The sequence below is a fragment of the Trichoplusia ni genome, assembly GCF_003590095.1.
Source record: "Trichoplusia ni isolate ovarian cell line Hi5 chromosome 13 unlocalized genomic scaffold, tn1 tig00001475_group12, whole genome shotgun sequence".
NCBI lineage: Eukaryota > Metazoa > Arthropoda > Insecta > Lepidoptera > Noctuidae > Trichoplusia > Trichoplusia ni.
In genome coordinates this window covers 11,649-35,565 of record NW_020799705.1, presented here as the reverse complement: position 1 = coordinate 35,565, position 23,917 = coordinate 11,649, and the positions used below count along the sequence as shown (strand labels likewise).

Below are 23,917 nucleotides of genomic sequence, written 5' to 3'. Positions count from 1 at the left end.
ATGTATTTTCTGTAAGTCAGAGTCACTTTCAAACACAATGGCATCGAAAATATAGTGGATATATAATATTCAAAAAGTACGATGAGAAGTAAAAAATCTGTAATGAATAACAAACGCAACATCCTGTAAATAAAATACTTTTATTTTTATTATATTTGCCTCAACATCTCAATACATTTCTTACAAGAAAAATATTTTGACCGAATATACAATTGCAACACCCGGTAGCAGAATACCAAGCAAGGCAATATCTCCAATAAACGTTAAGTTCCTGTCTACAGTTCCAGTCTGAGTCTGTTAGCACGTAGCTTTCAAATGCTAATAAATCTCCAAGGGGAGCTGTGTACAAAGATTTAGTGCTTATTGTTTGGTCACCTCGGGGATTACACTAAAATATTAAACTTATGGGTGAAATATTGAAAACTTGATACCGAGATAATTTAAGGGTTAATTTCATGATCATGGTCTTTGAATAACTTACTAGTGGGTAAACGAAGAGAGAAGAAAGAAATTTGTTTGTTTAATTCTCCTGTTTCTAGTTTTTTGTGTTTCTGTTACTGCTCTCGTTTTTCTCTTGGCTGCCCATTTCATCCTCGGCCTACCAAGATTTCGCTTTGTCTTGGCTTGTCCAGTCTTAGCCAGTTACGTGATATGCAACGTTTATTATATTCCTTTTTGATGCACTATGGGTTAATTTTAAATAAGAGTGTACTATAAGTTTAGATTATATAATATTTCTAAGCCAAGATTCTAAAGTACTGCTAAAACATGCAGTAACATGCCTCGAAGAGGAATAATACTTTTTTTGCATGAATTATAATTCCCACAACAATACCCGTACTCTACGAAAAACCGAATTATTTCCTATTCAGCTATTCAAAACCAAAGGTAAAAGATACGATCATAAAACAAAACTAACAAAGCGGTTTCAGACAAAGCAAAAATACAATTCTCATTCACTAAAGAAACCAAATGAAAAACTACCAGAATCTGGATTCATTCCAAAACATCTTCACCAAATCTAAAATTATCAGAATTGTCAAGTGCATAATGCAAAGCTTGGCATTCACAATGCGACAAACCGGTATAAGATATGTATACTTTGCCAATTGACCAATGAAGATGTTCGGAAATCGCAGTGAAAGATTAATCTTGTCGTAATTTTGAGGGGTTTCCACCTTATTGAGTCGTATTAATGTCTTCTGGTTTTGGATGCAGGTGCGTCTGCCAAATGTAGGGGAAACGTGATGCGAATGTTTTGAGATTTTAACATAAATATAGGTAAATCTTACTCGAAAACAAGGATTAAGTAACACAGATTATTTTTAAGAAAAGTTGTGATTTTATTTGAGTTTTTATCTATATTTGAAGTTCTTTGATATTTTTTTTTTATATTACAACAAGAAAATTAAATAAAAAACACATATTATTTAAGGAATAAAAAAAAATGTTTAACCTACTAAAAGTTATCAAACCAATTCAGAAGCACATTCTCATCAAAACCCTCTGAAATTGAAATCAAGTGCCTCAAATTCTAAACCTAAATCGTACAATTTTGTCGCAAACAGTTTCCATTGAACAGGCAGCTTTACTTTCTTCGGGCCGAGCAGTTGCCGGTGACAACAAGATTTAATAAAAGATTATATTGCATATGTTCAGGAGGCCTACTACCAACTCAAAAAATAAGAATACTGCATTCGTGGAAAAGAGACACCGCCATATGCCGTTTAGGGTGACATCTCGCTTTCACGTTAGCAACAGTTCTTCTTTTAAGGGTGTTGGTAGGCCCCCAGGCTTACATAACTTAGAATTAAATAAAGCATGTTTATGACGTTCATTAACGTGCTCTAAGTAATTAACGTAGTGTGTTTTGTGCTGTTAGGGATGTCTAGACGCTTGTGGGATTCTGAGTTCGTGTGAGCGTTTTTTGTTTGTTGTTCTGTAACTTTTTTTAATGTAGTTTAGTTTTGTTAATTTATTTTGTTAATCTACACTAGCTGTTTTCCGCATCGTAGTACCCGATCGCGTGTTAATTTTACAGTGTTTGTTTATTTTTTGTCTTGTTGAACATTCCGTGGACTGCTACGAATATTTCTAAATTAGTCAAATCGGTTCAGCCGTTCTCGAGTTTTAGCGAGACTAACAAACAGCAATTCATTTTTATTCATAAGATGAAAGGTTTGCAATATTGAAGCACCACTCATTGGCCATAAAACAAATTCAAAAACCTAATTCTGATAGCAAATAATCTCAATCTTATATGTCAAAGCTGAATGACTTTGACTATGACTATGCAAAAAAAATATGATGATATAACAAAATTAAACTCTGTAACTAACAACATAACATTCAATGTATAAGACATATTTTAAAAAGCATGCAGACAGCACAAAGACGTACATGAAGTTGCATGTGAACTGTTCAGTTTAAACTTACCGGTTTCCTTCCCTTGTATGCTGAAGACCGTCTCAGTAGAACAACGCCTGCTCCATGAAGTTTCTGCAATTATATGTATTTTATATATAGGCTGTCTAGGAGAAACACATATAACCAGATATCCACGAGTTCCAGAACACAGTAAAAATGCCCCAGTTTTTGAGTTAGCATAAGATTTCTTCTCATACTGCCATGGTTTGTATAGATGCCTGTATGCAATTATTATATTTTTTAAATGTGTGTGTAATTGATTAAAACAAGAGAAAAGCTGTAGTGTAATTTTTAAAAGATGAGCTAAAATTACAATTGGTGTGATGTCGTGTAATTGTGAAATTTTAAATTATTATCGTATTTTCGTATCTTTTTTTAAATGTTAATAATTTAAATTAGCAAAAAAAAGACATAATGAAATAAATTGCCTAAATAGTTCTTTATTTGGGTAATTTACCAGCAGTATGCATGTTTCCCTTGCAACATTAAAAGAAAGAAACAAAAAACAATGGAGAGGTCCGTTTTCTGTATCCAGTGCAAATATTCACTACGGTTATCTTGTATGTTTAAAAATGTTACTAAGCAGGCACTGAACCAATTAAATGCAAGTAGGCACATGCAAATTTTGGTGATAAAGGTAAAGTAAGGAATTTATTAATTTCCTTCATTAAGGAAACAAGAATAAACCTGTTTATATTTGTGTAGGTTTATTTTTGGCCTGCAGGACCATTGTAATAATAGGCAGCATGTGAATACAATAAAATTAGGCAGGTGTTGGTCAAACCCGAAGCAAATGAGTTTCAAAATACTTGACTTTATTTTTTTAATCAATGAACAAAATTGAAATACTTTTATCATCTCAACTTAGTTATATATACTTTTAGTTTTAGAATACGTGCTCTTAAATTAAGATATAATTGAGAGTACTATAATTGCAGTCATTAATAAGTTAGATTAATTAGTTAAACCTACAAAAAGAATTGAATTATAATAATGGTATTGTGCAATTTTTTGGTATACCGATCTTTTGTGTTTATAACTGGCACTTCCTAGCATTATTTAATGGTATTTGGTTAATTACATTATATCTCAAAGAATACAGATATCATATTTATCAAATCCTGTGTAAATAATGTAATCAGTTACATTACACTAGTTTGGTATCAGAATATCAAGAATTATCATTAAAATAAACAAAACAAATAAACAATCAATTAATAAGTTGCTATATTAGCTGGTCCTTTTACTGCCAAGCTTAATCCAAAAATAAATCCATCTAAATTTAATCCAGTAAAATATATTTTAGTGGTTGATTCTTAGCTAATATTATAATGATGTTATTCCCATCATGATAGTTTTAATGCTTTTCAAGTTTTAAGTAAATCATCAATTTGGCATCCGAGCTCCGTATATTTTAATAAAAACAGAAGAATACATTTGGAATTGTTTAACATTGGGAACGCATAGACAGGTCTCAGTTCAAGATTTTTAAATTACGCAAACTTCCCGCGCATCTGATATTGACACTTATGAGCCAATACAAGTACTATTTAACATTTCCAAGATAAAATGAATTCATAACCATATCTTAATATTTTAAGGATTTTTGATAACTTAGACCCCGATTATATCCTGCTAGAAGAATTTATGTTTATTTTTTAATGCTTCAAACTCTAACCTGATTTGGAATGTTAAACATAAAATAAATCATTATGACATGTCTTATGAACAATGCTTATGAATGGACATTACAACCGGCCTAGTATGACCTAAAGCAGATTTATTTTAAACACTTTCACAAGCACTCTGTGGTAAATACACTTCTAATTTTAGTAATCAGTATAAAACACTATTCACTGTCTACACTTCACGGCACAACGTTTCTAAAAATTAACACAATAATTGACACTCACCTGAAGAGAAGGTTGCTGTTGTGTTCATAATAGTAAAGCTATTTAGGCGTTCGGTCGCTTACCGAATAGTTTAAATTTCGTCTTCTAGTAATAAGCGATTGTTTTCATAACAGTAACATTATGCCAATATCTAAACGTTTGATACAACCAGGTGATACTGGTTTCCACTTTTGTTACGACGCGATTGTGTGCTTGATTTGTACAGTTTGCCAGTTTGCCTCGCCTTTACGCATCTACTTATTATTATTACTACTTCAACTTTTTGAACGCAGTGTTGCCAGTCTGTTTGTAATAAAAAATATTTTGTCACAGATAAAAAAGCCACATCATTTAATAAGCTGTTGACGTCATTATAAGTAAATATTCCACAGCGACTCATTAGATATAGCCACGTAAACTAAATTTATACAAATATTTTACAGTTCATGGCCTTCAAAAAGGAGAATTTGTTAAATATGATTATATTTTATCCAAGCCCTATGCTCAACATCAGCCCTGTTCTAAGCCAATTAAGGTTCTTGATAATTTTATTATTACTAATTTTAAGTATAAAACTGCTTATAAGTTTTTGGAACGTGAAGTTAACTGTTTTGTAGGGGCTTCTATAAGTGTTTGATACAAAGTTGACCGAGTGTAAAATATCATAATTCGCGTAATGTTATTTAATACGTTTAATTTTTATGTTGAAGTCCAAGAGAGAACAATAGTTTTAAATACGAATGCAATTCAGTATATCACTAATTTTATAGTTAGCATAATTTATAGTTTAAGTATCTCGCCTTGTGCTACTAGGCTGCTCAACTTTCTTATTCGTGAAGTCTAAGATAATGTTAATCAAACAATTCGGTTCTACTGCTGTAAATAAGCCTTCATTAAGTTGGGCCACAATACCCGGTCCTCCACTTTCCACACAAAAATACGAGCCGGCTACCTAATAGTTTCGATCAAAAGTACAAGTCGGATATCCCTGACGTTTACTATTTTATAAATAAATTATGGATTGCTATCATGTATTGCTAAATAGTACTTGATGATAATTTTTAGGCTAGCGGGGGCTATTTCTAAATTGTCGGCAGCTCACGCTGTAGCTCACGGACTACTACTGTTGTACTTTATTTTATTAATCGTGTCTTTGGCAATGGACGATCGTAAAAAAAATATAAAATTTTAAATATGAAAAATTTTGCGTTTTCCTATGATTCTAAAAAAGCAGGTTGATTTGTCTTTTCTTTTACAACGCCACTGCGATTTTACTTATATTTATCGAAATTTTCTTTTCCTCATTACGTAAACTTCGTTAACATTGTGGTAAAAACTAAGGTTTGCTTTAAAAAAAAACGAAAATGGTTATGGTTATAACTTTGCCAAATGTAGGAGTCGGTTATTAACGGTTGCTACTATTACAAAGCCGATAGTTTTAATTGAGCCATGTAAAGTTGTTTTTCTGTATTGGTAACACTGTCTACTGTAGAGTTTCCTTTTCCATGTGGCATGGTGTCGGCGTAAGGTGAGTTTGTTAACTTTGTGAAATAAATTTCAATTTACTGCGCAATATTAGATTAGATTAATAGTGCTAGTACGTATTATTAATTTCTTGAAATAATTACGTCGATTATTGATTATTTTGCCGAAAGTGAACTGTATTTGTCGATATTTTGACACGTGCGTTTTAGTGTTGGAGTCAGAATCAGAAGTGAAGTTTTAGAAGATATTGAAGTTATTTCCAACAGCCTGCAGCAGTTATATATAACGCACATTAAGTTACATTTAAACCAGTATTAGGAGCACCAACAATTTGATAAAAGATTGAGACTTGTAGAAAGGTTAGGTTGTGAAGAAACCTTTTGATTTTGATAATTTTGTTGTAGTTGCCGAATAAGCAACCACAATGCCGCAGAACGAATACATTGAACGCCACAAAAAGCTGTACGGTAGGAGGCTCGATTATGAAGAGCGAAAACGCAAACGTGAGGCGCGTGAGCCCCATAAGCGTGCTGAGAAGGCACGCAAACTACGCGGTATCAAGGCCAAGATCTACAACAAGGAGCGTCGCAATGAAAAGATACAGATGAAAAAGAAGATCAAAGCACATGAGGAGAAAAATGTTAAACAAAACACAGAGAAAGTCGCCGAAGGTGCTCTGCCTGTGTACCTTCTGGACAGAGATGTGCAGTCCCGGGCCAAAGTACTATCCAACATGATCAAACAGAAACGTAAGGAAAAGGCAGGAAAATGGGATGTTCCTATACCGAAAGTCAGAGCACAAGCTGATGCTGAAGTGTTCAAAGTACTTAAGTCAGGAAAAACCAAACGCAAAGCATGGAAGCGAATGGTTACAAAAGTTACCTATGTTGGTGAAAATTTCACACGTAAACCACCCAAGTTTGAGAGATTTATAAGGCCTATGGCTCTACGCTTCAAGAAAGCTCATGTCACACATCCCGAGTTGAGGGCAACATTCTGCTTGCCTATCATTGGAGTTAAAAAGAACCCTAGTTCACAGATGTATACTAGTTTAGGTGTCATTACAAAGGGTACAGTGTTAGAAGTAAACATTTCTGAACTTGGTCTGGTGACGCAGGCTGGTAAAGTGGTGTGGGGGAAATATGCACAGGTCACTAACAATCCTGAAAATGATGGGTGTATAAATGCTGTATTGTTGGTCTAATATTGTTCATTCTAAACTGATTTTAAAACTATTTGATATTTTCATCAAATTGTTTTTTTACTACTTATTAATTTGTTTTGAAAAAAAGAAACTGTATTTCTGACTTCAAATGAAATCACTATGATTTCAGCTTATTTTTAAGCATGTTTTAAACTGTTGAAAAGTATGTGGTATGTGGCCCCACATCTTTATCTATGCTCATGTTGCAAAAGCACTTGATGATTTTTGGACCTATATCGCCAATAAACTTAATAAAGCATTTATGTGTGTTTTTACTTACCCATGGCTTCTTTGGAGAACTACTAGTATGGGTTGCTTGTTGTTGCAATATGACTCAGTTTTGTGTACTTTGCAAGCATTCTATTGTTTTTAAATTGTTATTCTTTTGTGTACCTCTAATTCTGCAGTATTTTAATTTTATCCAATAGGAGTACAGATACTCAACTTTACGAAGAGTGAGTTTTGTTGTCTTGTTTGGAATGCCCTTGAACTTGTATGAATGTGGGTGTTCCTGCAAGTATTCATCTACATACGTATTGCACGTAAAATTACAATATACGCGCGCGTGACGTCATCAGTTCACTATCGGCTTAGGTACCGCGGTTTATAGATCTTGTTAGCTGTATTACTATAGAAGTGTAATCTTAGTTAAGTAAATTTTTAGATTTTATCTTAGGTACTACTAATATAGTAGATTTTTGTTGATACTTGGTCATTTTTGCACATTGTATTCTAGTCTAGTAAAATTTTGTACTTTTCTTTTTGTTAACCATAATATTCCTTTGTCTAGGTGAGCCAATATGCAGATTTTCGTAAAGACCCTAACGGGCAAGACCATCACCCTTGAGGTCGAGCCCTCGGATACCATCGAGAATGTGAAGGCTAAGATCCAGGACAAGGAGGGAATCCCCCCAGACCAGCAAAGGTGAGATCAAGACATAAACCTTGTTGTTACTTAAATAAACACGTAACTGGCACATCATTATGATCTTAAGAACATATTTCTTTGTACCCCTTAGTTTGAGGATTTATCCAGCTTTAGGGACAGGTATACTTGGCGCCTAGTTTGTATGAAAAAGCAATTATATTTCTCTTTCGGTTCTCTTTTTAGCCCTTGTCTGAATTTATGTACAGGTAATGCACTTATAAAAGGAGGTTGATATCTTCGGAATGCAATATAATTCGCGCGCGATCGCCTTACTGGGGTCAAGGGTCTAATTATAACAACATTCCAGTCCGGCCAGATTCATTTGATAATTAACTGATAAGATGACAAAGGAATAAGATCTCATTCATGCCAGGAATTTACAAAAAGAAAATAGCTCATGAAGTAGTTTTGCTTTGTCAAATATACAATAAATAATTCAGTGCGAATTTTTTGATGAATATCATGGTTCTTCTCGAATTTTGAACAGTATTTAGAAACAACACTTTAAACAAAAAAGTTCTAATCAGGAATTTATTCTTTTTCATACAGATTGATCTTCGCCGGTAAGCAACTGGAAGATGGTCGTACCCTGTCAGACTACAACATCCAAAAGGAATCCACACTTCACTTGGTGCTCCGCCTGCGTGGTGGTGCCAAGAAGCGCAAGAAGAAGAATTACTCCACACCCAAGAAGATCAAGCACAAGAAGAAGAAGGTCAAGCTCGCTGTCCTTAGGTTCTACAAGGTCAGTTGCACCCACAATGGTGTTTAGGATATTTCCATACAAATTATTTCACAATGTTACGCAAAACTAAACAAACTGATAAGGAATCTTTTATCTTATTGTAATTATTTGTAATGTTGTCTGGAAAGTAGCCACTCTGATTCCTTTTTGTACAGAAAATATATTATTTTCATTTCATTGACAATATTGACATACATCCTGCCTACCATCAGTCGCGTAGATCTTTTTATTTTCGAAGGTTTCTTCAAATTTTAAATCTACACGTACGGACATGTTCTGGACACAAGGAAAACCCGGGACTAAAGTTGTCGCTAAATAAAAGAGCGCGTTTCAAAGAAATCTCTCGGGAATGTAATAAAAGCTTTTGAAACTTGAAGAGTAGTCCTCGGACGAGTCGCGACTTGAGAGGGCGTTTGTTTGTTTGTAGTGAGTCAGGGCGAGGTAGAGGCGGGACACGTTCGTGCATGTTGCGAGCTATGCATGATTCATGAGGAATCCGTTGAATGACCCGCATCTTGTCAGATTATGTAATGACCCCCCACGGGTAGTGATAATATCTCTTTACGAAATTGCTGGTTGGACGCGTTTGTGGATTAAAGCGTTTTAAATTAGGGTCTTCCAGATACAGTAGTAGATCGTTACATTTTTCGTTTGAGGTTCGCAAGAGTTTTGTTGATTGCGTAGTGAGGTGACGTCACGACATGAGTGCCTCGCAAAATTACAACATTCTTTTGCTTTTTTTTTCTATTTCACTTGTATGGCAATCGGCATGTCCTAAATTATTATAAATTATGAAAATAGATACTAATATGACATTTCCATATTCTTCCAGGTTGATGAGAATGGCAAGATCCACCGCCTCCGCCGTGAGTGCACGGGCGAGCAGTGCGGCGCCGGCGTGTTCATGGCCGTCATGGAGGACCGCCACTACTGCGGCAAGTGCCACAGCACCATGGTCTTCAAGGACGATGACAAATAGGCCCTAAGACTTAATTATAAGACCAATCGCTCAGACTTGCTGTGTATGATGGATTTATAATATAATAAATCTTGACACAGTGTCCGAGTATTTTGTTGGTTTTATTTTTGCAGGCGATTTTCTTTTTCAGGTGTAAGTATGTCCCTAACCTTAGGCTGTAGCCACTTCCTTTGCACAATATGCTCGTAGTTTTATCATCCTTTTCCCATTACGAATATTTACCTAGAAAAGACTAATAATGCTTGGCAGTAGTTAGCGTAACGATCTATTTCTGTAGGGTGTACCAACACAAGCTGATTAGTTCATTGATTTGGTAAGTAATGTTCCTATGTCGCTAAGCCGTGCTGACTTTGTCAAGGTATGAATACAATATTTATGCGCTTTCCATTTGAACTTTTCTTAATTGAGGAGAATTAAACAATGCAGACATTCAAGGTAAGTGCCTGGTTTACAAAAGGAGTGTTATTTATTAAATATTCCTTTTGTTTATTAAATAATCTTTAAAATATTTGAGGCTTTCATTTATTCCACATGCCTGGCCAAGCCAATCTCATCCTGAGATCTTTGCGGGTTCTTCCCTCGATCTTTGGTATTAGAATTTGAGATTAGGAAAAAAACTAGTGAATTCATTAAAATATTTATTCAATACTGAGAATAGAATTGTCTAACTTACATAATCCATTACACCTAAAATGGAATTACAATTGTGCAATAAATTCACCTTAGTTCTGGCTAGCGCTCAAACCGGCGCATGAACTGAAGAGCGGGCATTCGTTATTGTCGCTCACATCACTACACGAATGATTCGACCGTAAACGATATAAACTCGTGTCATTATTGGTTTACTTCATAAATATAGTGTTAGGGAAATTTATAGGTAGTAGGCAAGTTTTTACTTGAGCTTATTGAACCCACGATAAAAGGGATCTTGCGTTAGCAGGTTACACACAAACAAGGTCCGAAGTTCTACTTTTAGATAACGTCCATTTCCTGTAGCAAAGTACTGTAGTCTGGAGAGCAATTCTTTGGGAGCTTTCTATACCAGACGCAATAATAATACACTAAACTGACACACTATTCTCTAGGTTCACGGAATAGAGCTCAAAATGCAACGTACTTATTGCAGCCAGTATTGAGAAAGATCAAAAACAGTTGCTACACTTGCTACTCATTCACTAAGAACTGAACGTAGACAAATGAATGTTTCTCAAGCACTAGTTTAGAGAACTTAGGACATCATGGCAGACATTCTCTATAACAATTGTGAACTCCTGCCCGCTCCTAGACCAACTTCATTCACATTAGAAATGCACAAAGGTATATCTAATAGGAATCTATATATATAATTTGTCCCACCATTCCACCTTATCTATAGGTTCAGATCATTTCACACATCTGGAATGAAGTTTTATTACAACTGCGATGAGTCAATATTGTTCCACAATTCATTTATTCTAAAGGCATTACACGTGTCCCGCTAAAGTATATGCAAATAAAACTTGAGGCATCTTCTGAAATAACGTGGATTCCTTTCAATGATTTACCAATAAATAAAATACATAATTGACATGTTCAATATACAAACATCAATTAAAAATAACGAAAAACATTACATTTTTCAATAAAACTAAAGCACCGAAACGTAACTAGGTGTAGTAAAATATTTTTACAAAAAGAGATCATTACTACAACTGAAAAATTTACATTATTTTCCTTTGTTTTCTAGATGATAACATCGACATACTTACATTTAATACTCTTTGATTCTAAACAACACTGTGATAATTTTCTTTTATATATTTTTAAATTTATTATAGTACATATAATTTATAGATTCGTTTTAAATATAATTAAACTATTACATCTATATCAGACATGTATCAATTATGTGCTAGAAAAGAGAATACAAAACAAAGAAATTGTTTTAAACTTTATTCTTGTAATTTTATTAGGTACACTCTTAAGTGTTTTTATACACATTCATACTTTAAACGGTATATAATTCTAGACCAATGGAGAAAATATTAATTGAATACGCATTAAATCGATACATGTCTAAACGAATTGAAAAATACGCATTTTCTTAGCACTATGCCGCGTATCACGACGTTTGGCGGTAGTCAACTACACAATACCCTTACTTAACAATATATCTAACTCTTCAAATGCAATCATCGAAACCTAATACCGAGTGTGGTTAAGAATTTTTGGTAGAGCTGTCAATATCTTTGATAGACATACATACTAATATGTATTTGGGGAAACCGTGTTTATAAGTTTGTGATAAAACTGATAAATAATTTAAAATTATCGACAAATAAATAAGTGAAGTACATTTAGTAAGTGGTGTTTGCAGGCGCCTATGTGGGCGGCTATTATATTGACGTTTATGTTTAGAAGCAACCGCCGGTTACGAAGCCTTTACTGGATATATTAATATAAATCTATTATTGCGCCTGCGAATTTTATTAACACTCAACAATGCACAATATTTCCTAGAATATGTACATATTAAATAAATATTTTTATTAATATAATCTGTACATGTTTTAACATTTATGTTGCAAAATGACAAGTTCTCTCAAGTATGTAAGTCCGCGTTAGCCAGCCGTAATAAATATATTTTCATGCAACAATTAAATAGTGTGCACTATTGAATGTACATACATTTAATATAACTGCCATAAGTACTTATTACGTTTTGAACGTTAATCTTAAGCCTCGTATACACTGTACTGGATTTCACACACGAACTAAACTTTAAATTATAATATATTAAATTGTGATCATTAAATTTACATAAAACGCATTCATTCCAGACATCTAGTACAGCGACTCGACACCGAGGTGAATAAGGCCCCCCTACACACACAACTACACCTGGTAGTCAGTAACAGTTATTACTCACACGCACTTATGTTACCCCGACCTTGTGTAACCACCACTGCTTACCTACTTATGACATTATACATAGAAACAAACTACTGACATTTGCCAGATAATTCGGCGAACACATAATCTTTAAAGCATAATTATGAAATATACAACAAAGTCTTATAATTAAAATACAAGGAACCTGGTAAGGGTGATTTTCTCGTTTTGTTGAAAAGAAAAGCAAACATGTGCCTTTAAATATGAACACTTTTCAAAGTTTTGGAACAGATACCTGTAATTATCAAATCATTCAAAAGGAAAGCTGTTCTGATTTAGATAATTAAGTGGTATAAAACAGCCATTCACATCTTAAGTCGTAATATTGCATTTATATTTACAATAATTAATAAGGTACCCGGGGCCTCATTCACCTCCAACACAATAAATCTACATAATTATAATAATTATAATTAATTACATTAGCAAGTAAACTGGAAAGGAGAAGTACAACGCTTGGCGTACATACGTCACGAAGGTAAACAGTATTCACTAGAGGAATAAAATTATTATTTGTATCTACTTTATCACAGTGGGGATCTGTGAGGTTTTCTTACGTGCTGGGGTCATCTCAAATAGGAGGCCATATTTAGTATTCTGTAAAGTTACATCTCTTGTTGAGTTGTTATATACCAAATAAATTCTGAACACACACTGACAGAATTTTAGCATACTATAAACTTTGGACAGAGCTAAGAATTGACTAACAAATAAATAAATAGTTACGGAATACACTCACCAAAAGATATACTTTATGTATAAATCGTTGCTAAGTATTGGACTGTGTGCTTTTACGAACATTAAACCGAAACGGGGGTAGGAATTGTCGAGAAAACCTCTAACAGACGAATTAGGATAAAATATATTACATTACCTCGCAGCGTGTGACTGTACATACACAGTGGTTGTATGATCAACATCGGTCATATCATAGCTTAAACGATTACCTTACATAGTTTGAGCAATGTCTAACGAAACGCTGAACATATTTGGAGTCTTATTTCATGGCGGTACAGGTGATCTTTCTCTGCCACTAGTACTGTCATCTTATAAAAATGATTGTTTTTGATATTTAGATGGTTCTGTTGAGTGCAAATCAACTCTTTGCTAGATTATGTAGAACCGAGCACATAGTATTGCATGGAATTGTAGAGTAAATGAATGTTGTAGAGCTGTAGTGTGGGCAGTCCCGCTGTGTATGTGTCACACTCCGCGCGCCGCTCAGAGCTCGTCTCTGTTCTCCGCGTCGCGTTGCGCTTTCTCTAGCGAAGGTTTTATAGTTTCCAGTAATTTCGCTAGTGCTTGCTCAGTCTGGGAACAAAAGTTATAGTTTAGAATATCATAAAGCTAATGTGTCAAGTGTTACGTTCAAAGGAGGATTAGAGCCAGATAAAGGAAAGTGTAATAAAAATTGTAAGTTCTCAAACTATTTTAGTTAAAGGATAGTTAACGTTAATCTAGAGTACGTACCATGAGTAGCAGGCTATCATTACCATTGTTGCAGGATTAAAGACATTTGAGAAATAGTTTACTTCAAATGAATTGTAAAACAAAATAATATGAGGTAACATGTTCAGGTAAGTAAGTAGGCATCAAGTGTTATTGACGCAAACACAAACCTGCGCGAGGTGTGCGACAGCCCGCTGCAAGGCGTCGCGCCAGGCGAGCAGCTGGCCGCGCTGGCGGTGCGTGTGCTGCTCCAGCAGCTTGGACCAGTCCGACATCTGCGACCCGCTCACTGTGCTCATCCTGCACACGCCGCAGCATATAGCATGACATGGGTTGCGAGGCATTTGGCAGAATGTCAGGAGGTTGCAACGGGTTATGGGTATAGAATACAGTCTATAGTAATTTATCATTTACTGGATGCATATGAGTGCTGTCGTAGATAGTTTTCCACTAGAGACTAAAATATCCATAATGGTAATTTATAAGATTTGAATATCATTCAAATGAAATCAATGTAGCAATGTATTAAAATAAAACGTGAAATTAACATATTCAAATATCACCCAAAAACAACAAATAACTAAATATTAAGTACTAATAAAAAAATGTTTTTTTCTTTTGTTAATTATTCTGAATGCAACTGTAAACTGATATTTACATTCACACAAAACAAGCAAACAACACCATTCGTACCTGTTCTGTAAATCATCTAGATCGAAGGCGTAGGGCGTCCTGTCGGCGTGGTAGAGCTTCCAGTAGAGCAGCGCGTTGACGAGCAGCAGCGCGGCCAGCAGCGCCGCCAGCCAGGCCGCGGCGCGCGCCCCCGCGCCCCCGCCGCGCGCCCCGCGCCCCCCCGCCCCGGCGCGCGCGGCCGCGCGCGGGCCGCCGCCGGCAGCACGCTGGCCGCCGGACTCACCTCCGCCGCTGACGACGCTGCGGATGTCGCGAGATATCAAAAATGGGCTCATGCCTTGCGCAAACATAGACATTTTTTGTTGCCAACACTACGGCTTACTATCACCGGGAAATGTAGTGGTGATTGGATTTAGTTCACGCATTCACAGGAAATAAATGATTCCATGCTAGCGAAATCTAATAAATATCATCGGTAGGTAACTTGTATTTGATTCATTTTCATCGTGCCTTAGTGCCAGTGTAAAACTTTTTTTGAATTAGGTTGATGATATTTTAATTTAACAGCAATTAAAGTTAAATATCATCACTCTCTCATTATCAGCCTTCGAGTACGAAGGCTGGTAACGAGCATAATATATGAATGAGTACTAACGTATAACGCGGCGATGCCTGCGCGACTTCCTGGCGGCGGGCACTGCGCTGTCGGCCTCGGCCGTCAGCCGCGACTCCAGCAGGCGGCTGAACTCCTCCAGACCCGACATCGTGTTCTTCTCTAGGAATGCTAGTTATGACACATGATTAGCATTAATTAAACTATAGGTATACAAGTTTATAACGACGAAACTATAAGAAATTTACACAGAAAAGACGATTATTGATGGCTATCAGTTTTATAAATATGTGTTAAAATCTAGACACCCAGACTTATAACAATAACTCATGCATATCAAAAGAAAGTTTACATGCGGGATCTAAGACCCACAGCACTTTCACTTAGGTCATCGATATGGTGAACTTTTAGAATACAAATGTACGAACTCTTCCTCTAAGGATGATTTACAGGCTTGGATTTAAGATCTTTGTGGTAGATATTCCTGTTATTCCCATTGCAGTGTTACCTTTGATCATGGGCCACATGCTCTTCTTGTACTTGACGCTCCCGTAGAGCGCGAGCTGGGCCTTGGTCTCGGCCACGCGCTGCAGACAGTAGTGCACCTCGACGCTGAAGTAGTCCGCGTAGGGGATGCCCGCGTTCTCGCTCGTCGAGTCGATGGAGTACAGCATGCCCGGCTTCGAGCACTTGTTCATTACCTGCAGTAAACATCGTGTTTTAGTAAATTTTAAGCAGTAATAATCAATTAGCTTCTTTCTATAGGCTGGAAAAAATACGTACATTATTTTCAGTATTTTATAATAATCGTCGTTACCTGTGTTTCCGTGACCTGCACTTCCTTGGGCCCGATGGGTCCGGACGTTAGCCCCAGCGTGTAGCTGATCTGCCGACACTTCAGCCCGCCCTGCGCCTGCCATGGCGCCTGGGGACAAAACAAAACATTCAAAAAGATGTTCATACAAAAAATATCAAAATCAGCTAACACATTTAGAGTTGTCATTTCCCATTTGATAGTCCGCATTGTCCGCTCACCTGTACGTAATCTGTGGTCCCTCTCGCGGCCAAGAGTTCCAAGTTAAACTTGGAGTTGGTGAAGATCATGGTGAACATCTGGTCTATGTTGAAGGGGAACTCCTGGCGGAGGAGAACCTTGCCGTCGTGGGCTGCAGAGCACTTCTCCACGTCACCGCCACTAAGTTACATCAACATGAGGTTAGGATAATGTACTATGTTATATAGTCTAAGATAAGTCCAATTATTTTAGAGGGCAAGAATCTTGCTTACCGATTAACCAAAATTCTTGCTAAAGGTAATAATAACCGGAAAGCAGAGATAGTGACGTAGGTTACTCGTTACTCTACTTATGAACATCTCCTCGGGAGAGAAAGCGGATAGTTTCAGACTCATACTAGCTAAACCTTAACTGCCGTGCAAAGTCTCCCGCATTAAGCTGGTGCGCGGTAATGTATAGCATATAGCAAAACTTTGAACCCCGGCTCTACCGCTGCTACCAGTGTGGGCACTTCTTTCCACCTGTCCATAAAACTAGCAATTGAACCCTGGCTCCACCACTGCCGTCACTGCTACCAGTGTGGGCGCTTTTCTCCCCTTGCCTATAGTACAGTTCCTTACTTGTGCGGCTTGTCGGGCTCGCTGTCGCTGGTGTCGGACATGTCTGTGGGCAGCGTGTCGCCCGCCTCCTCCTCGCGGTACTCTGCATCACCGTTCGTCACTGGAATCGATAAAATATTGTTACAACCACTATCTAATGTACTGATTATAATTCCATAATAACATGGATGATGGGATGGCACATATTGTTATTTGTTGTAGGTATATTCTTTTACCTAGAGATATGGTAAATTAAACAATATACCTTACAATTCCTTTTAATCAGGGTAGGTTACCGGATATATATTGTCGGAGTACACGGAGATTTTTGCAGTTAGATTTAGAGCTGTCTTCTTCACCAGAATGGAATAGATATCCCTTATCAAAACTAGCTGCTAGTTCAAGCCTTTACCAGCCTATAGCCAAAAAAACGTACTTATCGAGTTACCAGTGAATCCCGCGGTAGTCATATCACAAATTTCAATAAACTCTTGTAAATTGTTCAGCTCTGCGGCAAACTCTTCATCACAACACTCCATGAGAGCAACCTCCATAGTAATATCCATACCACTGATAACACCACTAAAAACCATGAACATTCTTTCTTATTGTTCAATAAATTAATGAGAATTTAATACAATATGGAATAAAACTGATGCACTGTCCAACTTCACATAATTTTTCCCGACTGCCGAAAGACAGAAGTATTTGTTTATAGTACAGATGGACCACAATAGTTCCCAGGAATATGTTATTGAGTGGATCTCAATCGTGTGACTTGCTCAAATCCCACACTATTACATTCAAAAAAGATTGTATAACTTTGTAACGAATATTCAACATTGATTCGTTAGTCCGGAAGTCACAAATCAGTTCAAAAAATTTCAGACACATTTCTAGTACTAACTGCATGCATAGCTACGAGTCTCATCGGACTAATATAATAATACTGTAAGACAATGGAGAGCGCGTCACGACGGCCGCGCGGCGACTGACCAGTAATCACAACTTATTTACAGACACGCTGACAACTTAAACCATGCATAACTTTGCATTCTTGGGGGATTAACTCATTAAGAGTACTATTGTTGATAGGAACACAAACAGGCTGATAAAAACTTAGAATGCACAAACAGTCTACTATCTAAATCCACATTACTTGTTAATGTAGTGATAAAATAAATAAAAATAGTTTTACTAGAATAAATAGTTCAGTCTGTTTTCTTAAAAAAAAAATTCTAACCTGACTTCTATTCTCACAAGCAAATATCACACGATTGTAGAGCAAGAAACAAGTAAGATTTGTTTTTCTTAAATATCGGAGAATAATACAGGTTAACTAATTAAGATTAATTATAACATGTTATGCAATATGCCATTATTAAGTATGAACCTTAAACGCATCAGATTGTTACATACCGAAGGACATTTAGGATACGCGGTCCTGCATAACAATCACTAGTCTTTTAAGGCAGTAGGGCTTATTTGTAAACAATCGTAAAACTGCATACATTTGTAAATGAAGACTATCTTAAGTAGTATTCATAGTGTGTGTGTGTCAAAAAAATCGACCGGTTTCGATGAAATTAGGTATGGAGATGAATTAAGAAATAGAACTGAATGAATAATAAAAAGAAGTAAGAAAATATTGTTTATTTTAAGATACTTATGATGATGCTGATAAAAGATGATAACTGTGTCTTCTTATCTCTTATATTCGGCATGATTGAAGTTGTAAACCATCTAACCATTTATTATTATTTTGTGTAAAAAGGTATGGCTTTTTGAAAATTTTAAGTGCAACTCGAAAGGGATTCACGAAATTTCTTTCATATTTCTCTACCAGCCTTAAATGTAAATCACTTTCTTCTACAGCATATCTTTCATACAGTGTAACTAAAAAAATATTTGAAAGAGATTTGTAAATTCAAGAGTTTGAGAATTTTCCCAAAATATGGTCACGAGTTTGGTAGTTGGTATTAATTAGCTTATCCATTCTCACCACATCACGCATTTCTATCAGGATTCTCATGTGAACATCTTACATTCATACTTTTTTGGGCAAAATTCCAACCCATTAAAGCCACTTTAAGGGAATTTGGAGTCACAAATGGTACCCGCGTCCTGCTGCCATCGAGACTCAAACTTAGCAAAATTTTTATTATGAGCACTAGACAACCGATAAACATATCGTGCATACATAGTTTGTATATTGTATATGTGGATGATTGTTCCTGTTTCATGCAAAAACCACTGAACGGGTTTACACGGAACTTGGCGCACACATAGTTTATAACCAGGATTAACACACCATTTAAAAACTGGTTTTATGTTCCCGTGGGATCATTTTGAGGAACCGGGCGAGTCCGCGGGCTACGGCTAGTATACTTCTAAATGACCAGGCGCTGAAAACAAACAGCTGAACAGCTGGCCGTGTTGGTGTGTGAGTAGTGTGTGTACTGACCGAGTGGCGGCGAGGCCTCGCGCGCGTGTCCCCGCGCGGGCCGCTCGTCGCGCCCCTCCGCGCCGCCGTGCGCCTCCAGCGAGGACTCCGCCAGCTCCTGCCACACACAACCACTACATTAAAACTACATGCTGCCTTATTTCAAATGATCTGTACAGTTTGTTTGACTGCTTCACCAGCCTAATTGTCAAGAGTATGCAATGTACACTAAGGATGCTGCTTGCGAGGTTCAGGCCAAGACTTTTAGACGTTAATGGAACAATTATTAAGGTAAACAGAAAACTGGGTCTAAGTTTCCCATACTGTATGTGTCACCATAAAGGTGTGTATATTATACATAGCTGTGATGTAACATGTCGGCAGGCAAAAGTCTTTAGTAAAAACTTAAGTTTAAATTTAACTATGTTAACTACCACACACACACACACACATATTTGTGTTTGTTTAAGTTTTATCTCTTACTTCTATTTATTTATGTTTATTAATGAGTGGACAATGGACTTATTGAGTATCTACTTATCTATACTAATATATAAAGCTGAAGAGTTTATTTGTTAGAACGCGTTAATCTCACGAACTACTGGTTCAAATTGAAAAATTCTTTTTGGGTTTAATAGACCATTCATTGAGGAAGGTTTTAGGCTATATAACATCACGCCGCAACTAATAGGAGCCAATACACAATGGAAAATGTGGCAAAAACGTGGAAATGTATTCATATTCGAGGGTTTCCGTTCAAAAATTCCTAACTTATATCTTCTAAAGACGCGGACGAAGTCGGGGGCAACAGCAAGTGTATAGATATAACTCATGGAACAGACTCCAGAAAACACAGCTGACGATACCGTAGTATAGGATTTTTATATTGTCTTCATTTTTTCATTCAACTTATGTAGTCCTTTACAAAGGCGCGGTCAACTAAATTTTGGCTGAGGTCTGCTGTTTGCCTATTTTTACATTACTTTGATTTGTACTACTGCACTTGAAATGCAAATCCTTTAGAAACTTACGCTTTTACGCTTGATATGCCTAACTTACTATAAAGTTATTTAAAAAATAATACTACTATCATATCCGATTCCAATAACCAATTTCAATATTTGTAACAGTTGTTTTGGACACGACTTGTGCAAAAATAAATAAAAATAATTTCTTCCACCTAGTGTCACTGCATAGTACCATACCCAGAAGTAAGTAAGTAAATCACACTAAGAAATCACTCCCAACAAAGCCAATATAACAATTATATCAAGAAGAAAACTTTGGAACCTGCTGTTTATCACTAATACTTTAAACAAACACCCTATATAACACTAATCGAACTAGCAAAAACGTAACAATTACCACTCAAATACCATTTACAAATAGGATAGCTAGTTTAATAGCACAAACTCACTTTTTTCTTAAATTTAGGCACTCGCATGGTACGCAGCACGTTGTGACGGGACTACGAAACGTTATCGTGTCAGGTTGATTACCGATTGATTTTACTATTCGTAAAGATATCTTTATCAGCAGGTGTTCGCGATTAACGCGATTTGTTGGCGTTTATCTATGAGTCAACGGTGTGTCTTGGGTTGTACGCAGGTTTGTTTTTGTTGTGAACAGTGCGGTGAGGGGGGGGGAGGGTTACCCGGGATTGGGCCCAGGGCGACAAGTTTTAGATTTTATGCCTCCCTCGCTATGGCATCTTGGTTTCTCTTTGCATTCAATCAGTTTTTGCACAAAGGTGTCTTCTACCTTGCAGAATTGCAGTCTATAGTCTATAAAATTGTGTGAAAACATGTTGTTACCACCAAGATCGGTAGGACAGGGGATTTGTGACATGTGACATGTTCACCTCATAGTGAAGGATGCCATTGAAATAGTTTATTGCTAAATAGGTTTTTTTTTGTCTTATCCAAAGCTATATTTTGGTTGATTGTTTTTCAAGAACACGTGTTCTAGCCGTGACTAACTTCTAGGGGGCTTACCGAATATTTTTTTTGATGCTATATGATCGGATAAATTTATAATAGATATAAGATAAGTATGTATTGCTGAGTTAGTCTTCCCTGTATTGTTAATTGTTTGTTAGGTGGAGTTACTGATTATATAACTGGTTTTTTTTCCTGTATAAATCTTTATGCTTCGGAAAGTAAATTTGTTTTTGTGTGGCATACTAGCTGGTATCCGCCATGTTGCCGTTTGTAAGTTTTGTGAACCAGTCTTTTGATCGGAATCATTAAATCCCATTAATATTATAAACGGATAGTTTGCATGCATTGAAGTTTGATCCTCTTTCATGCAAAGCTACTGAACGGATTTAGATGAAAATTGGTATACAGATAGTTAATAGCCTAGATTAACACATAGGATAGATATAGATTTTTATCTCGATTTTATATTCTCCTTAGAGACTTTTTCTTTTGAATACAAGCTTTTATAATAAAATACATAAAGTGTTATAATTACGGGGTCTGTGTCGGGCGGCAGTGGCGGCACGTCGTCGATGGCGTCGCGGCCGTAGCCCTCCTCGTCCGAGTTGAAGCCGAGCTCTTCGCCGTAACTGCTGTGCACCTGCAACAATCATACACACTATTCAACACTTATATCGCACAGGGTCCCTGCAGGACGCATATTTTTCTCCTATCAAGTTCTTTTGCGTTGTACGCCATTAACTACCCCGTTTCAAATTCTTCCATAATTCGATTCCATCCAAAGGTTGTCTGGAAGAGATTGCTTTTTAGCGATAAGACCGCCTTTTGTACTCATCATATTATTTGTATTGACCTAAATTGTTTTTCCTTATGGTGTACAATAAAGAGTATTCTATCTATCTATCTATTTTTTTTTTAAACTAGGCACTAAGGAATTTAATCCTTGTGTCGCGGGGGTTTTACAAACATACAACTCACATGCACAAAGACACCCAGACTCGGAACAAGTATTAGTGGATCACACAAATGCTTGTCCTACGCGGGAATCGATCCCGCGACACGACGCGCACAGTGGGTTTGACGTGGTGACCTCAACCACTCGGCTATCCGTGCAGTCTTGTATGTATATTTGCTTGTCTGTTTTGTATCCTATATGCGCCATAACCGTGAATAAATGGTTTCTGTCTTTCTTCTTTCCGTGTATATCATCGATGAGTCACTAATATCCAAATCCCAAATGAATGGTCGTAGTACTAAGTAATTATCACTCGCTAAAAACGGCTAAGGTAAACATAGTCGGATGACTAGCACACGTGAGAATGTAAAACATTCTCAGGGGTGTGGATAGTCACGTCAGAGGTATACTATAGAGATACTATAGAGGGCCGCTTAAATTCTGTCACAAACATCAACACCATTGAAGGACTCACACAGTTAAAAAAGATAAAGATCAAATAATTTGGAACGAATTTTCTCTTAACTAAACTAATAACACTTATATTTCTTGTTACCTTTTCACTCATAAACGGCGAGACAGATTTCGGCGCAATTGTGAAGGTAGTTGACACCTAGGATTTTAACAAAATGCCTTTTTATCCGCGGTTATTCCCCGGGGCGTAAGCGAAGATTAAAGATTAGTGCTATCAGAGAAACACTGATACTAATTATTTAAATTTAATCACCAAACTATTGCTTAAACACAGACCAAATGTACGACAGTATGTATTTAATCGTCTGCTCTGTTTAATTAACAGTCTATATTTGACAGTCAACACAACGGGGCTTCAAACAAGTCATGCCACCATTAAGCTAATTGGTTAATCAATTAATTATAGACGTCATCTATTCTAGTTTATTAAATACTTATTGAAATACCCACGGGACAGTAATATGCGAGTAAAACCACGAAGACTGAATCGATATAGTCAGTTTAGTACTTATAGATGTGACTGACTTACATATTTATGTGATACAAAATAGATACAACCTTGGTTGGTGTTTGGTTCACCGCCGATTTGAATGTAAAGCACCTTACTTGAATTTTATAGTTTTTGATTTGAGATCTCAGTAAATAATGAGAGAATTGAGAGAATAAATGTAAAAAACTGATGAAGTATTTGAAATAAGTAATTAAGTGAAAAAAATGACTATTTAAAAAGACTATTCGAAAAATTATTTACTTTTTTAAACAATATATATCAAACATAAGTAATTATTGTATGTTGTACGTACCCTTATTAAAGTAACAGGTAATCTATACAGTTACAATTTATATATAACTTGGTGGAAATTTCACTTTTAACTACACAGGACAACACACTTTCTGTTAATTAGCATAAAAAAAAAATGAAACTTATAACTACTCTTAAATAAGATTTTCTTAATTATTAATTAAGGCCCATTAGGTAAACATCTTGCCACGGAAAAATCAGCCTTAAATACTTCAAAAATTAACTTTATGAGTCACTGTAATTAATGATAGGTATAACTAATCATCTTTCATATTTATTAAGTGTTATTTGGTGATTCATTATTTATACAGATAACGTTATGTAGAAATAATCACTTAAGATAGACACTGGACGGTAGTAGTTAGTAACTACTACAAAAAATTAAAAGAAGTAATATAGACCA

At 36.1% G+C, this 23,917-nt stretch overlaps 4 protein-coding genes and 1 long non-coding RNA gene across 5 annotated transcripts; 2 read left to right on the top strand and 3 right to left on the bottom strand.

The window, feature by feature from the left end:
* Positions 1–2,436: 2,436 nt before the first annotated feature.
* LOC113506373 (E3 ubiquitin-protein ligase Mdm2-like) lies at positions 2,437–4,866 on the bottom strand (the record flags this gene model as incomplete). Its single annotated transcript, XM_026889220.1, is given in 2 exon segments — positions 2,437–2,499; positions 4,341–4,866. Coding segments are annotated over 2 exon segments (91 nt in total), but the record flags the coding sequence as incomplete, so codon positions are not given.
* An 888-nt stretch (positions 4,867–5,754) lies between these two features.
* Positions 5,755–7,269, top strand: LOC113506372 (ribosome biogenesis protein NSA2 homolog). Its single transcript, XM_026889219.1, has 2 exons — positions 5,755–5,847; positions 6,209–7,269. Exon 2 carries the CDS (start codon positions 6,229–6,231, stop codon positions 7,006–7,008), a length of 780 nt encoding a protein of 259 aa, XP_026745020.1. The 5' UTR covers positions 5,755–5,847; positions 6,209–6,228; the 3' UTR covers positions 7,009–7,269.
* LOC113506374 (ubiquitin-40S ribosomal protein S27a) lies at positions 5,763–9,742 on the top strand. The gene is made up of 4 exons (XM_026889221.1): positions 5,763–5,847; positions 7,799–7,933; positions 8,486–8,681; positions 9,514–9,742. Exons 2-4 carry the CDS (start codon positions 7,809–7,811, stop codon positions 9,658–9,660), a joined length of 468 nt encoding a protein of 155 aa, XP_026745022.1. The 5' UTR covers positions 5,763–5,847; positions 7,799–7,808; the 3' UTR covers positions 9,661–9,742.
* A 543-nt stretch (positions 9,743–10,285) lies between these two features.
* On the bottom strand, positions 10,286–14,859 carry LOC113506375. The gene is made up of 3 exons (XR_003401722.1): positions 14,734–14,859; positions 14,211–14,340; positions 10,286–13,902 (listed from the first exon to the last, which is right to left on the bottom strand). It is a non-coding gene; the product is annotated as an uncharacterized LOC113506375 (long non-coding RNA).
* A 37-nt stretch (positions 14,860–14,896) lies between these two features.
* LOC113506371 (GRAM domain-containing protein 1B-like) lies at positions 14,897–23,395 on the bottom strand (the record flags this gene model as incomplete). The annotated part of the gene is made up of 9 exons (XM_026889217.1): positions 22,795–23,395; positions 21,819–21,923; positions 19,365–19,461; positions 16,922–17,021; positions 16,322–16,481; positions 16,104–16,211; positions 15,795–15,987; positions 15,329–15,457; positions 14,897–14,973 (listed from the first exon to the last, which is right to left on the bottom strand). Coding segments are annotated over exons 1-9 (981 nt in total), but the record flags the coding sequence as incomplete, so codon positions are not given.
* Positions 23,396–23,917: the final 522 nt, after the last annotated feature.

What these genes read in the sequence shown, in the direction of transcription:
- LOC113506372 (XM_026889219.1), top strand. Translation starts at nt 6,229, where the DNA reads ATGCCGCAGAACGAATACATTGAACGCCACAAAAAGCTGTACGGTAGG.
- LOC113506374 (XM_026889221.1), top strand. Translation starts at nt 7,809, where the DNA reads ATGCAGATTTTCGTAAAGACCCTAACGGGCAAGACCATCACCCTTGAG. An exon ending in ATCCCCCCAGACCAGCAAAG is followed by an intron (nt 7,934 to 8,485) that starts GTGAGATCAAGA and finishes TTTTTCATACAG; the next exon opens with ATTGATCTTCGCCGGTAAGC. An exon ending in CTGTCCTTAGGTTCTACAAG is followed by an intron (nt 8,682 to 9,513) that starts GTCAGTTGCACC and finishes ATATTCTTCCAG; the next exon opens with GTTGATGAGAATGGCAAGAT.